The sequence below is a fragment of the Aedes aegypti genome, chromosome 2, assembly GCF_002204515.2.
Source record: "Aedes aegypti strain LVP_AGWG chromosome 2, AaegL5.0 Primary Assembly, whole genome shotgun sequence".
Classification (NCBI taxonomy): Eukaryota; Metazoa; Arthropoda; class Insecta; order Diptera; family Culicidae; genus Aedes; species Aedes aegypti.
In genome coordinates, this window is record NC_035108.1 from 289,101,117 (window position 1) to 289,113,771 (window position 12,655).

At 36.6% G+C, this 12,655-nt stretch overlaps 1 protein-coding gene and 1 long non-coding RNA gene across 3 annotated transcripts in view; both read right to left on the minus strand.

Annotated features, from left to right (window-relative positions):
* LOC5565385 (zinc finger protein 665) overlaps nt 1–6,743 on the minus strand; it is a 42,358-nt gene extending 35,615 nt beyond the window's left edge. The window contains exons 1-3 of one of the 2 annotated variants that reach the window (XM_021845301.1): nt 6,537–6,743; nt 6,290–6,450; nt 5,250–5,542 (exon numbers count right to left, since the gene is read on the minus strand). In XM_021845301.1, the coding sequence (XP_021700993.1) occupies nt 5,250–5,542; nt 6,290–6,424 (428 nt within the window). In that variant the 5' untranslated portion in view covers nt 6,425–6,450; nt 6,537–6,743. Of the gene's footprint in view, nt 1–5,249; nt 5,543–6,289; nt 6,451–6,514 lie in introns of both variants that reach the window. The other variant, XM_021845300.1, reaches the window with a different exon arrangement.
* A 1,671-nt stretch (nt 6,744–8,414) lies between these two features.
* Nucleotides 8,415–9,186, minus strand: LOC110675690. The gene is made up of 2 exons (XR_002499715.1): nt 8,568–9,186; nt 8,415–8,503 (listed from the first exon to the last, which is right to left on the minus strand). It is a non-coding gene; the product is annotated as an uncharacterized LOC110675690 (long non-coding RNA).
* Between the last annotated feature and the right edge of the window lie 3,469 nt (nt 9,187–12,655).

Genomic DNA, 12,655 nt, shown 5'->3' on the forward strand with positions numbered 1-12,655 from the left:
GGAATAAATCCTGAAATGATTATTGAAAAAATCGTAAATCGAAATTATTATTAAAAAATTCGTGAAAAATTTATAGAATCTAGTGGAAAATATGAATGATTCCGAGTAGAAATTTCTGGCATATATGTGGAGTTATTCCTTATCTTATTTCTCAACAAACTCTTCGAAGAATAACTAGACAAATTAATTTTAGGATAACTTAAAAGATAGTTGGCAAAGACCTTTTGAGTTCCATACTTGATTTTTGGCAAGATTTATTGGAGATTGTTAAGAAAACCTTTCAGTGATTTTTAATAAGATCTTTGGAATCTCATTTTGAGTTGAACTCCAAGAGCTATCCAATTAGTTATTATGACGCAATTAATGCTGAAACAATCTTTTAAGACTTTTTTATCTTTGTAGTAAATCAGGTGTTTTTTCCCGTCGACCAGGATGTAAATTTCAATGATTTGCTATAGGAATTTCATCAGAAATTCTTTCAGGTAGTTGTCTAGTTTCCTTTAGATATCACTTCGAAGATTTTTTTTTTCAGGAGTTCATATAGTGATTCTCCTACGGCCTTCTTAAGGAATTTCTTTCACAATAACTTCATAAACAAACCCGAGATACTTTAGGGATATTAATCCAGGATTCCTCCAAAGATTATGTCAGAAATTTAAAACGAAATTCTATCATAAATTTATCCAAAGATCCTTAGATCAATTTCTCTAGGTTTTCCTACAAGATTTCTGTTTGAGACACTACAATAATTCAACCAGTAATTTCATCAGAAAGCTTTAAAAAAATTTCTTATGATTTCCTTCGAAATTATGGTTAAAGATTTCTTCAAGATTCAACCTCGAATGTCTATACTATAAGGATAAATTTAGAATCTACCATTCGTTCTTTCCCAAGAAAATTATCAAAAAAATGTCCAAGAATGCTTTCAGAGATGTCTCCTATAAATTATTAAAGAAATTCCTGAACAATATCCGGAACTTATTTCTAGAAGATATGCAAAAGTAACCTCTAATGAAACTTTTATAAAAAATCCTGATGAACTCCTGCAAGGATCTCTGGAAAAGCTCCTGGACTCTCGAGAAAGTCTTGGTTGATTTTATCGGAAAAATGATATAAAAAATATTTCTTTATTAAAAATGTTTTATTTTTTATGCAATATTCCATGGAACTACTTGCTACAGATATATTTCATGGTGCTTCTATGAAATCTTATCAAATATTAGCATAATTATTGAGTTTTATTCAAAAAAGTATTGCGTGGAATTAGGCCACGTCTTTTTTCATAATGCCCTAATTCCGCGCACTGTTCTTCGCATAACAACAGACAAGTAAAACATGCTATATCCGTCTTAACATCTGTCTACTTTTCTGAAAAGTAACTTTATGCATACATACGTTTCATGTACAAGCGGAATATCGGGAAAGCCCACTTAGGTAGCGTCCATAAATGACGTAGCATCTTTTGACCAATTTTTGACACCCCTTCCCCCTTCGTAGCTTATTTTCCCATACTTAATACATGGTTCGTAGCAAATTCGTAGACTCCCCCCTCCCCCCTAAAATGCTACGTCATTTATGGACGGTCCCTACAGGGAAAAATACCACGTGGTTTATGCACAGCCCCAACAAAATAGTCTATAGACACTTAGATTGTTTTCACGAGCTCGGCTGTGCGGATCTCGGTTGAAATTAGCCGAGATTCGGCATTCTAAATTAAGTGTGTACATCTGTGCGCACAAAATTTACTTAGCATAATGAACCACACATAACATTGGCAATGTATACTTGTTTATGATTCTTATTTATATTATACTATCCATATAGAATTATTGTAAAAAACAACATATCGTACACATGTTCAACAGGTCGTAATTTGTAGAAGACCCCACAAATTACGACACACTCTCGGGAAATGATTCACGGAAACTTTACGATCTCTACATAATTTACGAAGCTCCATACAAAAAGTATGATAATACCCTCCATACAAAAAGTATGATAATACGGGGAGAGGGATTGAAAATGGCCATATTTTGTGTGACGTAATTTTTGGATGACCCTTAGGTTCTTCTGAGGTTTCTTTTTGCTTAAAAAAATAAGTTTCAGTTACCCGTGGCATTAGTGGATACCATTAATTGATTTGCTTAAAACCCTTTGATTCCAAGCAATAATGCGAACTGGTCCTTGTATTGTATGAACAGTGCAGTTTGCTACAAAGCAAAGCCATGCTGAAGGTGTCTGGGTTCGATTCCCGGTCGGTCCAGGATCTTTTCGTAGTGGAAATTTTCTTGACTTCCACGATATATACGAATGCAAAAATGGCAACTTTGACAAAGAAAACTTCAGTTAATAACTGTGGAAGTGCTCATAAGAACACTAAGATGAGAAGCAGGCTCTGTCCCAGTGAGGACGTTAATGCCAAGAAGAAGAAGATGAGGGTTTTTTTCTCGACCGAATTGTCTAAAACTATGCAATAAGAAGCATATTTAAGCCAAATATGAGCTAGCTCTATATAGATTTCAAAAGAGTATTTCATTTCTAAACTTTCCAGTTCAGTGAATAAAATAATTAAATTGTTAGATTCTATGGGATAATTTCACAACATATAATAGGGTGCTCATATCACCCCATCGACGAAAAAATTCATTCGTTTTTTTTTTTTAAGACGACGGAAATCGTGCGTATCTAGTGTATTGATCTAAAAATTTCAATTATTACGACTTTTCTTAAGATGGCCAAATTGCCCCACTTTCCCCTAGACGAAATTTACACGTACCAATGCCACGATTTTGGTTATCTTTATTTCATGTGATAGACAAAAAGTTAATAAAAAAAAAACTGAACGTAGACTAAAAAGTTACGGTTCATACAAAACTCTACGTTTTCTCTTACAAAAAGTATTACGGAAGGGGAGGGGGTTGAAAATTTTCAATTTTAAGTGTTACGTAACTAATGGATGCAGACCCTTATCAAAATTAATGTTAATTTGATTGTTTCATGAGTGCGCGGAATTAGGCATTCTTCTGCGCGGAATATGGAAAAGCGTTTTAAAAATGCGCGGAATTAGGCAATTTCAACGAGTGAACTATTTAAAAAAAATCACAATTGTAAATTATGAATACAGTCTAGTTTATATTTTTCCCATAATCTTGAATAGATTTGCTAGCGATCCACCCATAAAGCTTTTTTGTTGATGCAATACTAATTTTCAATTAACAATTTGAATCGTTTTATTTCTTAACTGCGCTGAATTACGGCACTTTACGGTACAATCCTTGGATAATATTCTGTTAAATTTTATGAATGAATTCCCTGAAAAACATCGATCGTCTTACGTGTAAAAATTTGTGTAGGAATGATCGGGTGATTAGTATTCGCAGGTGTAAAACCTTGAAAAAACTATTGAAGATTCAATAGAAATGGGAAATTACTAGAAAAATATTTGGAAGAACTGCAGGAGTAGTCCCGAAATGAAGTGATTAGAAAATTCAAATGGAACTTCATGAGAAACTTATTGTAAAATTCTTGGAAGAATTCTTAATAGATTCCTTGGACAGAGGCTGGATGATTATTTTTAAGCAACCGTGGATGAACTCTTAAGGGAATTCATATGAAAATTGCTGGATACATAACTAAAAAAATACTGAAACTCAAAGGTATTCTTGTCTATTCTCGATCTTGTAATCTCTGAACCAATGACAAAGATTAAATAATTCGAAAATCCATAGTTTTGGAGAAAATTCCTGGAGGAACATTATCAGAAATCATTGAACGGATTCAAAGAAGTATCCTGGGAGAATATATGTCATGATTCCTGGAAAACCTTTCTGTAATAATTCTTGGGTACATACTCAGAAGTCTAAGGGGGGTCTGTAGCCTTGAGGTTACGCTTCCGCTTCATAAGCGGAAGGTCATGGGTTCGATTCCCAGCCCCTCCACAAAAAACCCGTCCAGCCACCAGAAGACGCCTCACGGAGGACCGTGCTTTGGGAAGCACATCCATCCTCCGTCAGTATCAGATGGTGACTGAGACAAACTGACCCTCTTCGCAGGCAGCTAGCCTCACTAACAGCAGAGCTCTCTCCTACCTGCTCGGTGTGAGAGTAAAAGAGTAGGAGAGAGTGAAAGTTGATGTAAATATAAATAAGCTAAAAATAGATCTGTATCGGTAAAGAAGCTACAGATCACCTGATTCCGGCGCATTAGTGGCCATGAGCACGGAGCGCCTTGAAAAAAAAAAAAAAAAAAAAAAAAAAAAAAAAAAAAAAAAAAAAAAAAAAAAACTCAGAAGTCTAAGTAAGGCTGTCTTTGTAATTAGAAGTACATACGAGTAGTTTGTACAATTACAAAATCTATAATACCTTTCAAATGATCCTGCAACAAAAAAAAATCCCGATTGAAAAATATATCCAGCTTTTTCCCGCAATGTTCCAAATGGTTTTTAATTCCCAAATTTGTCCTGATATTTCCCAAGTATGTTGCCACCCTGCATATGGTGGTCATGCTGCTTTATACCCCTTTTAAAATATGAAAATTGCACTAAAAATTCATTCGAATATTCCTCTTAGAATTCCTTCAAAAATTCGTACGGAAAATCCACCACAAACGCCGAAATTCAGTATACACGCTCAAATGATCAGAATGGATCTAGAATAATGGCTATTAGCCTGTAAATTAGCCAAAGAGAAAACTGCCCATAACTGCAAAACAGTCACATTCGACATTTTTGACAAAATGGAGTTAATACCATGGAGAGTCATTAAATGATAAATACTTTCGATCAACTTACTGAAATCTATGAGATTGCTCTAGAAAATTCGAAAAAAATACCAAGTTGTTTTGTCCCATTGGTAATTATAACCGCATAACAGTCACATTGAGATTATAAATGAGTCTTGTGATGTGATAGCAATGAAATTTCTATCAGAATTTTTTTCTGACAATTCACCTAGTATGCTTTATGAGTTGTACAAAATATCAGCCTTAAATAAGCACTTCTGAGTTCCTGGTAATTTTTAGAAATTTTAGTTTCCTCCCATACTGCCATAAAATGCACACTTGATAATCCATTTACTCAATGCCTACTTTTGTCGAATGTTACAAATATGCAGTTATGGGCAGAAAATTGATGGAGACAAAACGATCACTACAGATACGCCCTTATGCTTTTGAACGTGAGAAATGTATCTGTGACGAATTGGTATCATGTTACGCTAATAAGTAATCACTTTCTCCCTGCAAATACTTACTTGAGCTGGGTAGACGACTTGAATTGCTGTCCGCACGTCGGGCATATGTCGTACTCGCAGTCGCGTCCCTCATGTTGCTGCTGAATATGGTTCTTGAAGTCCGCTTCAATGGGATATTCCGCGGAACATATACGACACCGGTAGACACTATGCTCGTCACGTTTGTGTCTGCTCCGATCCCACTCGGTAGTAAACGTCTGATAGCACAAACTGCAAACGAATCCTCCCGGAGGCTCATGCCTCTGCGTATGGCGCAAAAAGTTCGCCTTGTGAAGGAAAACTTGGTCGCATATCTGATGGTAATAGAAAAGATGCCTATTGAGTGAAGGTTAGTTAAAAGGACCTCAGAGCTGGTAGCAAATAGTTATGCCAAAAATCGTTACTTAAGTGATCAGATTGAAGAAAATAGTGACGAGTTCTCAAAAATGTGACTTGGGAATCAAAAACACAATCTTACGGTGAAGAAAAAAACAACCGAGGTGATCTACTTCATGTTTTAGGTCTAGTCAAGTGCTGTTGATAAACAAATTTGGAATCACTTTTTTTAAGTGCTTTATTAAAATTATGAATTAGCCATTGCATTATCATGTTTTAAATTAAGCAATAAAAAAAAATCACTACAGTTCCACGCAATTTATGATAATTTCTAACTTAGTTATTGTTAACACTACAGTAACCGCGTTTAGTTCACCACATTATCCAAAAATTGGTTTTTATACACAGAATAAGCGCGATAGATTTGAAAGGTTCAATACTGCGAAATAATATATATTTTTGAACCGTTTTCAATGTCTAGAACCCACAATACTTATATTGATATTCAGGCACTATCATATGAGGTTTTTTTTCTAAATATTTGAAAACTTAAGAAATCGTTTGACAAATAAATTATTCGTGAAAGTGTACACTAACATAGTAAAAAGTTTATAAGCAAAATGTTAACATTTTGGAAGTACTGTAGAGTAGAAAAGTGACTCACCAACAGCCCTGCTAAAAAGAGACTCGCTACCAGCCCTGGATTTCAATTCGACATGACTTACCTCGCAAGCATAATGTTTTCCGTCCAAATCATCATCAGAACCTTTTCTCACCTTCCGGGGCGGCGATTCCTCAGATGTCGACAGATGACCGCGCTTTTTCATCTGGGAACTTGGTTCGTCCTCTTCGGAGCTCATTGTGAGACAACCCTATTTTTACCTATTTCACAAAGTAAGCGTCACTTTTAACCTTTTTAACCTCATAAAAGAATGTTTAAATTTTCCTACCAAATTCAACTGTTAGGTAAATTTTCACGAATCTTTTTCATTCACCGCAAACTTTTCCGTATCGGATCGACTTCAGTTTACCAACTTGTTACAAACAATGAATTTCGGGGATTTATGAGCCAAAATTAATAACACTGTACATTGTGAAAATTTTCAGAATCCATGTTGGCTTGCAAACGCGAAGAAAAACGAGCGAAAGAGCAGAGGTAACTGAAAAAGACAACATCACTAGCAGCACACACACACACACTACTAGACGAAGTAAACAAACGGGGGTGTCGGTGCCGTGAAGTCGAAAATGAAAACTTCTCGCGTTACAATTGTAAAGGGCCAATGATCACAATGTAAAAATACCCACTTTTTTCTGCACTGAACAAAATCGCCCGCCTTGAATTGAATGATTTTTGCTTCATCAGAGCCCCATGCATATTTTCAGACACGTTCAGGATGATTTTCATCTATGTCAAAACCATTTGTTTACAAATCACACTGGATGAAAATCATCCGATCTTGGAATGACTTTGATCGTTCCAAAAGATGTTCAACATTGAATGATTATCATACATAGATGTAAACAACCCAGTTCCATCCTTTTTATATTTTCAAGAAATTAAAGTTGAAAGTAAACAATTTCCAAACAATAATGGTTTTTCATGCTTAACTACATGCCTGCATTTAAACATCATGATATTTTAGTTTTTTATTGATCAATATCAGAAGTATTCCCATGTGCATTGCAATTTCGGATTTGTAAGTACTGGCGTCTCCTCAAAGCGTGGCCCGCAGTAAAAATGTCGTGATCCATGATTTCTGTGCACTTTATTCAAATGGGCGTATCTGACAAAAATAAACAAATTGAGTTAGAGTGTTTATTGGCATCAGTTCGTTCTCAAGTTTTATGAAATGTCATAAAATTCCAATATTATTGGTTTTAACATCAAGTAAACCATAAAAAACAAATAGGCGTAATTGAATTATGAGTTGATTTCTTCTTGAGTGCTATTTCGCCCTTTCTCCTACACACCAAACAGATGGTGACAAAAGGGCTTATTTAAACTTCTAATTCAATGTTGGGCATTTTACACGTTTGTGCTAATTTTTTCACATAATTTAACTTGTTATTAGTTTGGTAATGATAATTAAGATCCTAATGATTGATTGCATTGTCAATTAAACCCCAATTCCAAACTTTTTACAAATAAAATTAAAGGCTACATGAATCGACCTGGTGCATTATTAGCACTTGCCATGAGTTGAAGACAAAGTGCAGAGAAGTCATCAAATGCATTTCATTCGTAGTAAAGCGCGGTCCACAAATTGCTTAACCCTCCAGGGGGAGGGGGCCCGATCAACCAGCCTTCCAATTTCTTTATAGATCTTTGTCCAAAGATGACGATCGCTATCGAAATTACTGACTGGTTGACCAAGGAGTAGGCTCAAGCGTTAAGGCTCATACGAAAATTTGATTTTTTGTTTTTCATACAAAAACTGTTACAGAGAAGGGGAAGGAATCAAAAATTGTCAATTTTAGCGTTATCTAATAAATGGACGCTGCCTGATGTACTTTTTGCTGATTCCATTGCATTCCACTAGTAAATTTTGATAACATGATTTACATGTACTTACGGAGTCCTCTGAAGAGAGTCGACAATCTGGAAAACCTCGTCGCGGTGAGAGCAGCTCACCGACGTATCCTTTCACGGAGAATGTTGCCCGAATCTGGCTAATCATTTCTGGAGAATTATTGTATTACCAAGCATGATTTCCAACCGACTACACTGAACTGGAAGTTGTGCCAGCCGGATTCGCTTGCGGATTGCAGGGTTTATAGTGAACTAATTTTGAACTAGAGCGGGTTTCCTACGCAAGTAAAACTTTATCTTGGAGTGGTTGTCTTCCAGGATTACGGAAATCTTGGCCTTCAGTGGGTTCCTCGAACCCCTCCAAATTGTAGGCGGCAAACGTTTCGGAGCAATCCTATTCACCCATCTACAAAGTGTTGATTTATGCAATTATCGAAAAATTTGCTGCATTACAATGAGTATCAACTTACCTGCGACTATAATGTAGGCCTTGATGTAATAATATCACTTGGAAAGTACTTTTTAGCTTATAATTATTGAAAAAACAATCTAGTGCAGAAGGGCGCAATTACAACTGCAGAGAACAAAACATCAAAACAAACAGGCTTATTTGACAGCTAATTTTCCAATTGGACTAGATTTTTGGGCGAAATTACTTCATGTTTTGACAGCAGGCGAATTCAACAAGGGCGCATACATGAATGATGTTCAAAGAAAGGCACAGCCTTATTTTTATTAAATAAAGTTCCAGAACAGAACTAATTCATTGTGGGATATTGTTAAATTGCTAAAGCGAGTGATATTTAACATGACTAAAGATAATGCGGGTCAAAAATGAGTACTATAAGAAATAGAGAATTGAATTAATGTGTGAGAAATTCGATCGTCGATTTCTCATCTTCGCGTCGAGATCAATATCGCCCTTTTGAATAAAGTGCACAGATTTATGCACCAACATCACAGGGTAGAGCACGTTGTTGTTGTTGGTATTCTTGGAAATACTAAACAGATGCTAGAAATATCGATAAATATTGGTAATTATACACTTACCTATGACATACACGAAGAAATACCCAAAGCCACGTTGCTGGAGCCATATTTGTTTATTGTTTACAAAAATAATTTGACATCTACGATCATTATCTTTTCACACGACAACTCAGACGATAATTGAATGATTTTTGCTTTGGTACATGTGATAAGATAAAATCAGTCGAAAGTTGTATGTTTTCCATTTGTGTCACCTTAATTCAATTATCTAGTTAATGTCATACAGATGTGTACTAAAAGTCATCGTAGAATTGGATGATTTTTGTTCAATAGTTAGTAGATGCAATGCATCATACTCTTATATTTTCATTCAAAATAGGGAATATGCAGGTTTGCAGCCGAGTGAATTATGAATCATTCAATAAAGGACAGTAGTTTTCTTTCAGTGTGATATTGTCGCACTACCACCAAACCGGATCGCGCCAGTGAGACTCGCGACGCGCCTCAACTCGCGCGATTTTGTAATCAGTTTTTTTGTGTGGCGCTGCATTCTTACGATTTTTATGAACACAGCGCACTATTCACATATTAGCTGCGACGCACGGGGCCCGAGAAAACAATAATTATAAATAAATGTTGGTCTTGATTTCTACCGGATACATAATATATGAAGGTGTCAAAAATAGGGGTATTTAAAATTTTTGCATAATGGGTAAATTTTGCCCATTTGTTAGTACCAATGGTTTACTCTTTAATGAGTGAAAAAAATCTTTATCTTTCGTTGCGACCGAAGTCGTATCCTGATTGCAGGTTATTCAGCAGCATCTTGCAGGTTAGTGATAAATCGATATTTGTTATCCATCTCGTTCCTAATTAAAGATATATTGATATTCTTACAGGCAGGTGTGATATGGCATTGAAAATCCTCATTACGGCCTGGAGCGAGACGCCGCACAGAAAACTGCGACCATGTCCGAGGGCTAATTATATGAAAGGAGGCATGTCCAGAAGAACGTTAACTAGTTGTTAATTAATAATATTTATTTAAGAAAATCCTAATAAACCTCAAAACAAAACGCCCAATGATTATTCATTATTCATAACTATCAATTAATTTCATATATGATATATATAATAATAATAATATATATAATATATAATATATATAATAATGAAGTCATAAAAGAGAGTAAAATTTACTCTCATTCCAAACAAAATTCATTCGGAATAAAGGGTAAAAATCACTCGTTGATTTGACGTACAAGCGGTTTACTCTTTAAGGCCGGTTTGCTACTGACAAGAAAAGGAATCGCCTATCTCGATGCGTGGAAAATTTCTCCCAAGAAATGGTCAAGAAAATCACTTTTTTCTGATCGCAGTACGCAGTTGAGAAGAAATGTCACTTCAAAGGGGGCTCTCTGTAGGAAATTTCTTGACCCTTTCAGTCAAGGAATTTCTTTACTTTTCTTGAGCAAAACAGCATACTTAGCTTTAATGAGTAAAGGCCCTTTACTCTTTTTATGAGTTAAGCGAAGTATGCACTTCAACAGAAAAGTAATCGCCTATTTCGATGCGTGGGAAATTTCTTGCAAGAAATGCTCAAGAAAAGAATTTTTCTTTGATCGCAGTACGCAGTTGAAAAGAAATGTCAATTCAAATGGAACTCACTGTAGGAAATTTCTTGACCATTTCTTGGGCAGAAATTTTTACTTTTCTTGAGCGGAACAGCATACTTAGCTTTAAACTAGTTTTTCTCAAAGAGGGTACTTTTTTACCCTTTAGCTAAGTATGCTGTTTCGCTCAAGAAAAGTAAAGAAATTCCTTGACTGAATGGGTCAAGAAATTTCCTACAGAGAGCCCCCTTTGAAATGACATTTCTTCTCAACTGCGTACTGCGATCAGAAAAATGTGATTTTCTTGACCATTTCTTGGAAGAAATTTTCCACGCATCGAGATAGGCGATTCCTTTTCTTGTCAGTAGCAAACCAGCCTTTAAAGGGTACTTTGGTCTTACAGTGTGGGTGTACGGCTGTCAACTACAAACAAAGCTCGCCCAACAATCATCTCTCAGGTTGCTGCCATAGTAAACGCGTCTTGCGACGCGTGCGCGTGTGCGAGCCAGCAAAGCAGAATACCAACAATAGGAAATCCTTTGATCGCAACGCGTTCGCGCACGCAGACGCGTTACTATGGCCGCACCGTCACGCGGGCCGGCCCAAACAGCACAGGTCGAAAACGCGGGCCAAGCCAGGCAGCAAATGCTGATGCTTTTCAACACTCAAACAGCGGTATGTCTAGCAGCATTGTGAGCCACACGAGCATACCCACAAAACATGAACGGTAGGCGCACCTCGCTCCTCGCACCTTTTGCACTACCGAGGGACCAAATGCAGTACTAGAAGTGGTACCCAATCTGAGCCCGAGTGCGACGGACTTGTACGGACTTTACGGAGCACTTATTCAATTGCAGCGAGTGTTCAATAAAGTCGCATCATTGTTCGACTTCAATACCACCCGAGAGATGCCTCGCCTAAGGTTTTTACCATTTTTTTGACGAACGAAGAGTTTAGTTTAAGTTTTATCTCTTGACTGTTTAGTGTTTTTGTTATATATTTTAGGCATCAATGGGGCTTTGGTGGCATTGGGGCATCATTTGCATGTTGATGTATTTCAAATGAATAAAGAAAAACGCAAGTTTGTCAGTATTTTTTCACCTCAGGACGCAAGATTGCATCGCTGCCTAACGTTCTGAAGTGAAAAATACTAACAAACCTGCATCTTGTCACTTTTATTCACAGAAGAGAGGATAGACGAGAGATATCGATCATGCGACTCATGCCTTCATTTTAGCACACATATTGCGTAGTATGCACCTGAAACTTAAAGCGCTTAATTCTCTTTTTTGCCAAAGTAATTTTGACAGCTGATCCAGTATGGGCTCATTCACAAATTTCATAACGCTGACGGGGGTGGGTGGGTGTCCTGAAAATGTTACAGCTCATACAAAATTTAAAAAATACTCATACAAAATGCGTTACAAGGGGGTGGGTGGGTGTCAAAAATTGTCATTTTAAGCCTGGTATCCACATCCTAAGTAGAGCGGTCAAGTACAATTTGTTGCTAATTCCAAAGTAATTTTGACAGCAGATCCAGAATGAGCGAAGTGTCACTTTTACTTGCGGAATAAATGAGCGGCACATTTTTCCGTACGGAATAGTGACAGTTCCATTTGATTTGTACGGCAGGCGTTACCAATGTTACGAAATCAGCTCTACTTGTCAACTGGATACAACTCAAGTAATTTGGACAGCTGAAGTATTTCTTGGCCATTACTTGTCCTATCCTTTTGCACAGTACTTACGAAGTGGATACTACCCATTAGGCGTTATGAAATTTGTGAACAAACCCTATGAGCGAAGTGTCACTTTTACTTGCGGAATAATTGAGCGGCACATTTTTCCGTACGGAAAAGTGACAGCTTCATTTGATTTGCACAGCAGACGTTACCGATGTTATGAAATCAGCTCTACTTCTCAGCTGCGTACAGCTAAAGTAATTTCGGTAGCGG